The 6,112-nt window shown below is 50.5% G+C and overlaps 1 protein-coding gene across 7 annotated transcripts; it reads left to right on the top strand.

Moving 5' to 3' along the window:
• On the top strand, positions 1–5,562 carry ZNF772 (zinc finger protein 772). 7 transcript variants are annotated; one of them, XM_033127698.1, is made up of 5 exons: positions 1–302; positions 870–1,260; positions 1,336–1,427; positions 2,247–2,373; positions 2,873–5,562. In XM_033127698.1, exons 4-5 carry the CDS (start codon positions 2,340–2,342, stop codon positions 4,774–4,776), a joined length of 1,938 nt encoding a protein of 645 aa, XP_032983589.1. In that variant the 5' UTR covers positions 1–302; positions 870–1,260; positions 1,336–1,427; positions 2,247–2,339; the 3' UTR covers positions 4,777–5,562. The 7 variants fall into 7 exon arrangements, with proteins under 7 accessions (XP_032983589.1, XP_032983593.1, XP_032983591.1 ...); XM_033127702.1 differs by lacking the exons at positions 870–1,260; positions 1,336–1,427 and having other exon boundaries at positions 2,873–2,980; positions 3,626–5,562; XM_033127700.1 differs by lacking the exons at positions 870–1,260; positions 1,336–1,427 and having other exon boundaries at positions 2,873–2,995; positions 3,626–5,562.
• Positions 5,563–6,112: the final 550 nt, after the last annotated feature.

The raw sequence follows: 6,112 nt of genomic DNA, 5'->3' as shown, positions 1-6,112 counted from the left end.
CCTTCTTGGGCGGACATTTTGTTTGCTTTGTGGATTAATCCACCACATCGGTCTCCCGGACGCAGTGTCATACCAGAGTTGACACAAGAGGGGAGCGCGAGAAGAGGCTGTTCTCCCCTGAACAAAGGCGGGCCTGAGGATCTGCTGTGGTGCCACTTGGGTGACCCGGCCGCCGTATCTCGGCTCCTCGCACTGTTCTCCCGCCAATTATCCTCTCTCCTCCCTTCCCCTCACCCCCCACTCCCGCCTTCCCTAGTTCACAGGTTCGGGTGGCGGAGGCCGCACTGATGGACGCGGCGCAGGTGGGTGCTGTGCCCCCGGGTCCTCCCCCGACCTCCATCTCTGAATCCTGAAGCCTCGAATGAGAGCCGCCCAGGCCCGTGTCCGGACATTCGGGTCCCATTTCTGACAGGCAATATTATGGGATGTGGAAGGACTACAGGTAGAGGGGCCGGCATGTGGAAAGGCTTGGAGGCTCCGACACAGCCGGAGCATTTGGGAAACCTGGGGCCTTGGTGTCTGACAGGTTCAGAGTGTGTGAGGAATAACGCCTAGAATGTTAGCTGTGCCTTCATTCTGAGGGTAATTGGAACCATAGAAGGTTCTGAACAAAGGAAAGGCGCGTTTTAATTCCATAGACTGCTCGGGAGAACAGACTTAGAGTGAGGGTAGGCTGGTGGTGAGGAAAATGAGGCACAGGAAGATCGAGACCTAGTCCAAGGTACCACAGCCGTTAGGTGGCCCTGAGGACTGAGGCACAGAAAGTAGACCAGCCCCCAGGTCTTTTGTGTCAGCAAGAGTAGGAGACAAGCATGAGCCCTTGAGGCTCCCTGGTGGTTTCTTGTCTCACAGTTTCCCTCTTCCCACAGGCTCCCATGAACTCAGAAGTAATCATGGACTCTGTACAGGTGAAGGGAAGGTGTCCGTGCTCGCAAATATCCCATCCCAACCCCACCCACATGGTCTCCACGATTGTGGTGTCATAGAATACTTTACTTGTATTGTCTCAGCTCTTGAGTCTAAAGACCCTGGAGAAACCTCAAACCCAGGGTTCTGAGTCCCAGCCAGGGGTTATATGGAAGGGTTCCCCCTTCTGGTAACCATTGGAATAAGGTGTGGAAGGTTGTTCCAGGCACAGGAACCGACATGTGCAGATACTTGGAGTTGAGACTGAGATGTGAGTTTTCACAAAACTGCAGGTCTCTACCATGTCTGGTAGGAATTGAGCAGAAGTCAGGCCTGAAATGCCCAACTGATGAGGTAGGCATCTGTTCTGAGGGTGGTGTAGCAGGTGTGGGCCAGAGGAGGGAGGTAATCTGATCCCAGATTTTATAGGCTCCCGCTGGATGCCAAGTGGAGAACAGACTGTGGTGAGGATTGAGGGAGTTACAGTGGAGACCAGGGAGGAGGTTGCTTTCATATTCTAGGTGAGTGGTAATATTGGGTGAGCCAGAGGGGTGGCTGCGTAGGTGGGAGAAGTGATTGGATCAGAGTTTCTGATGTGAGAGAAAGAGATAACCCCAGGGTTTTACACCAGGGTAGAAGATCCATCAGCTAGGTGGGCAAGTCAGCAGTAGAAGTAACTGGATATCAGGAGTTTATTTGTTACCACATGAAGAGTCTGAGAAGTTCCAGAGAACACTGTGTGGAGGTGTCGAGTGAGCTGCTGGACACAGGACTGAAGTTCTGTGACAGGGTTCATTATGCAGATGTCCAACAGTAGAGGATGGCATTTAGTAGGAGGGAAAATCTATAGGTCACAATGGTGGTGCAACTAGTGAGCCAGGAAGGTGATGGTGGAGGCCAACGACTGGGTGGGGGCCAGAGTAGTGAGACAGAGAGTGATCCAAAAGAGTGATGTGCATGTGGGAAGGAGTTTGAACTGATGGCCCCGGGGCCCTGGTATCGGGGGCTTATGGGAGAAAGCTGAGCTCAACTTTGGTTGTCCAGTAAGCATGATCTTAGCAACGCCAGGAAAACTGGCTGCCAGGAAGGAGGTGAGGTGTGGCCCTACATGCCAGGCCCAGAGCTTAGGTGGTGTCTTCTTGCCTACCTGCCTGTTTATTGTTGTGGTGGTTGGACACAGAAATCAAAGGACCACGAGAGAGCAGACCCTGTGGCACCTGGTCCTGGTATTTTCTCTGAGTTCAGTTAGGAAGGAATGAAGGAGGGAGGCCTGTGGGGACATGGATGGGTGTCCTTGGGAGAGAGACTGCTCACGGACTCAGCTCTCCCCACTGTGGCAGGGGCAGGTGACCTTTGAGGACGTGGCCGTGTACTTCTCCCAGGAGGAATGGAGGCTCCTTGAGGATACCCAGAGGCTCCTGTACCGTGATGTGATGCTGGAGAACTTTGCACTTACAGCCTCACTGGGTAAGACTCACACCCACCTCAGTGTCCTGGACTGAGCTCTGCCCCTCCCTGTTTCCCAGGGGCAACCTTGCCCTTCTTCCTCAGAGCCATGAGCTCTACCTCCCTCACCAGTTCCTGGAGTAGGTGCTGTGGATGCCAGGCGTGAGCTGTGTGCACTGCCACCTCTGACTCCTGAGTAGTCCCAACACCTGCTGCCCCAAAAGTTTGCATGGATGGACCCAGGAGTGAGGAATCTTATAGACACTGAGTGGATCACATGCAGCTTGTCCTCACCCTGACTGAGTGCCTCTGTCCAGACCCATGGCACCCCTGTGCCCCAGTTTCTGTCCCCTTCCTCTAGTTGACATTTCTGATGTCCTGCTTGTGTTGGAAATTGCAGGGACGAGTGTGGTCACTACTTGCTGGCACCACTGTACTTTTTATAACATTTAGTTCTCTTCTTTGAGGGCTGGGCACCCAGACCAGTGCTGTCCATTCACCTGTCCTGTCTTTTCCATAGGATATGCATCTTCCATGTCCCATGGGGTTGCCCCCCTGGAGCTGGATGGCAAACCCTGGGTACCTGACTGGGTGGACGTGATTCCAGCCATGACTAGAGAAGCTCAGGGTGGGTGTGTCCCTGGTGAGTGGGAGCCAGGGAAAGGTGTCATGTCGGGGTTGAGTCCCAATCATTCTCTAACCTCTGTGCCCCAAGTTGTTTTAGTGCCAAGGCCACTGGCCACACTTCATTTCTGTCTTTACTTTCCCATTCACACACTTGTTTTTTATGCTCTGATCTTTGGCCTCTGGCTGTTCCCCACCTCTACCTCTACATCTCACCTGTTCCTCTCCCCTGCTTCTGCAGTGTTCCACTGTTGGCATATACTTAATGTGTCAAGAGATGTGCATGGACTCCAAATAGCCCTTAAGTACCAGCGATTCAGTTGTTCCTCTTCAGGGGACACACCCATCTGCACAATTGTCAGCAGCCAAGGCCTTGATGAAATTCATTTGTGGTTTACTTCATTAGAAACCCGGCTTTACTGGGCTGTACCCCACATTTGTGTTCTCGCTCAGTCAAAGCCATTCCCTTCTGTGACCTTTAGATGCCACCTGCTGTATAGCAGCCCTTTACTCAACTTGAGCTTGGGCCTCTTGTCTTGGCAACATTCCTATGATCTTGCATTTAGTTCTGTTAGACACACATTTGCAATGAGACTGCCATCTCCCACCAATGTCAATTTGTGCTTCACTAGCATTTGTCTGCTTTTAGGTTGCTGGCATGGAATGGAGAATGAGGAGATACCTTTTGAGCAGTGGGTTTCTATAAAAGGAGTGTCACAGGTCAGGACTCCCAAGTCAGGCCCTTCTACCCAGAAAGCCCATCTCTGTGAGACATGTGGCTTGGTCTTAAAAGATATTTTGTACTTGGCTGAGCACCAAGAAACACACCCTGGGCAGAAACCATACACATGTGAGGGATGTGGGAAACAGGTCTGGCTCAATGCAAACCTTCACCACCAGAAGCAGCATGATGGAGAGAAACCCTTCACAGGGGACGAGGGCCAGGACTGTCTTGTGAACAGCTGCCCTGTCCAACCATTGGAAATGCCCATTAGGACTGCGGAAGGTTGTAAGTACTTCCCAACTAGCACAAGCGTTTTCCAGCACCAGGCCCCTCACAGTAAGTGGAAGCCACACAGTGACACCAAGTGTGTGGAGGCTCTTCACAGTGGACAGAGGCATTACAAGTGCAGTGAGTGTGGGAAGGCCTTCAACCGCAAAGACTCACTTATCCAGCACCAGAGAGTGCACACAGGAGAGCGGCCGTATGAGTGCAGCGAGTGTGGAAAATCCTTCAGCCGCAAGCCCATACTTGCTCAGCACCAGAGAATCCACACTGGAGAAATGCCCTATGAGTGCAACATATGTGGGAAAGTTTTTAATCACAGCTCCAACCTTATAGTACACCAGAGAGTCCACACGGGAGCAAGGCCTTACAAATGCAGTGAATGTGGGAAAGCCTACAGCCACAAATCCACACTTGTTCAGCATGAGAGTATTCACACCGGAGAGAGGCCTTTTGAGTGCAGCGAATGTGGGAAATACTTTGGTCACAAATACAGACTCATTAAACATTGGAGCGTTCACACTGGGGCAAGGCCTTATGAGTGCATTGCATGTGGGAAGTTCTTTAGCCAAAGCTCTGACCTTATTGCACACCAGAGGGTTCACAATGGTGAAAAGCCCTATGTGTGCAGCGAGTGTGGGAAAGCCTTTAGCCACAAACATGTGCTTGTCCAGCACCACAGAATCCACACTGGAGAAAGGCCATACAAATGCAGCGAGTGTGGGAAGGCCTTCAGGCAGAGAGCTTCCCTTATCCGACACTGGAAAGTTCACATGAGAAAGGCCTTAGGATAGTGGAGAATATGCCGTCTCCTTGTTCACCACAATGAGTGATGCCAGAGAGAAGCTTTGAGTCAGCTTCAAGAGTAACCATCAGCCCGAAGTTGAACCTCATCTATTTGGACGCCCAACCACGGGAGATTCTTCTGAGGGCCAGCTACATGGGAAGCTTTCTGGAGCAGCGTTGTACTTTGTCACCTGCCCAGGACTTTTGCCAGAGTTCTGTCACTGCCAGTGTCTCTGAAGCCATCCATCTGTGTAATGGCAGGATCCCACATTGTGCATAAGTCACCCAACATACTTTGACAAGAAGACCTCTGCTGTTTCTTCCTTCCCCAGAGGGAGTCCTCAGCATTCTGAGCCCATTGAAGATCCTCACTCCTTCCTTCCCCACTTCCAGATGGTTTAAGGGTACACATGCCCCAGTTTGGACCAGAAGGATGCAAGCTTTGTTTTGCTGGTCGCTTGTAAAGAAGGTTTCCAGTTTCCATGGACTTTGTTGGTCTCACATGGCACTTGTGATGGATTTGTCCAGCCTCCAAGTCACCTAACTTGGGAATTGCCAGCCTTAACATTCTGGTTTTGAAACAAATACCTTAGTTTTTAAACTACCTTTAATCTTGGGAGGTTCTGTTCATTTTGTGAGTTGGGATGAGAACAGAAAAGGGCTCTGCCAGCATGAAGGGATAGTTTTTCTGAGAGCTCCAGCTTATTTCTCAGTCATTTAAGCAGAACTGCAAACAAACTACCGTGTTTCCCCGAAAATAAGACCTAGCCGGACCATCAGTTCTAATGCGTCTTTTGGAGCAAAAATTAATATAAAACCAGGTCTTATTTAACTATAATATAAGACCGGGTCTTATATTAATTTTTGCTCCAAAAGAGGCATTAGAGCTGATGGTCCGGCTAGGTCTTATTTTCAAGGAAACGATACAGCTCTCACTCTAGTTTCAGCCTAACTTGCATTTGTGCTCAGTGCCTCTTAGGAGACAATACTGACCTGTGCAGGCTAATCTGCGGCTTGTATGCCCAGATTATTTATGGGATCCTGAGCAGTGGTCATTTGTGACGACTTCTGGTATGTTGGCACAGCATGAACTGGGTCCCTTGTTCCCAAGGGGTATTTTATATTTCCGAGCCCTGTTGAGGAGAATTTGACCCCCTGAGACCTGCCAACATCACTGAAAGCTATTATTCAGTTGGCAGATGTCACTGTCCCCTAAAAGGACCAGGTAGGAATCATAATTGGTACAGACTGATTAACAGGGAAGTGGAGACTGCAGCAAACTATAGGAAATGTGACTTCTGAAGGTGTGTCCACATTTCCATTACTCTGGCTTTGGTATGAGGG

Source organism: Rhinolophus ferrumequinum, chromosome 15 (assembly GCF_004115265.2).
Source record: "Rhinolophus ferrumequinum isolate MPI-CBG mRhiFer1 chromosome 15, mRhiFer1_v1.p, whole genome shotgun sequence".
In the NCBI taxonomy this organism is placed as follows: domain Eukaryota; kingdom Metazoa; phylum Chordata; class Mammalia; order Chiroptera; family Rhinolophidae; genus Rhinolophus; species Rhinolophus ferrumequinum.
Note: the sequence above shows the minus strand (reverse complement) of the source record. Positions and strands in the feature narration are given on the sequence as shown.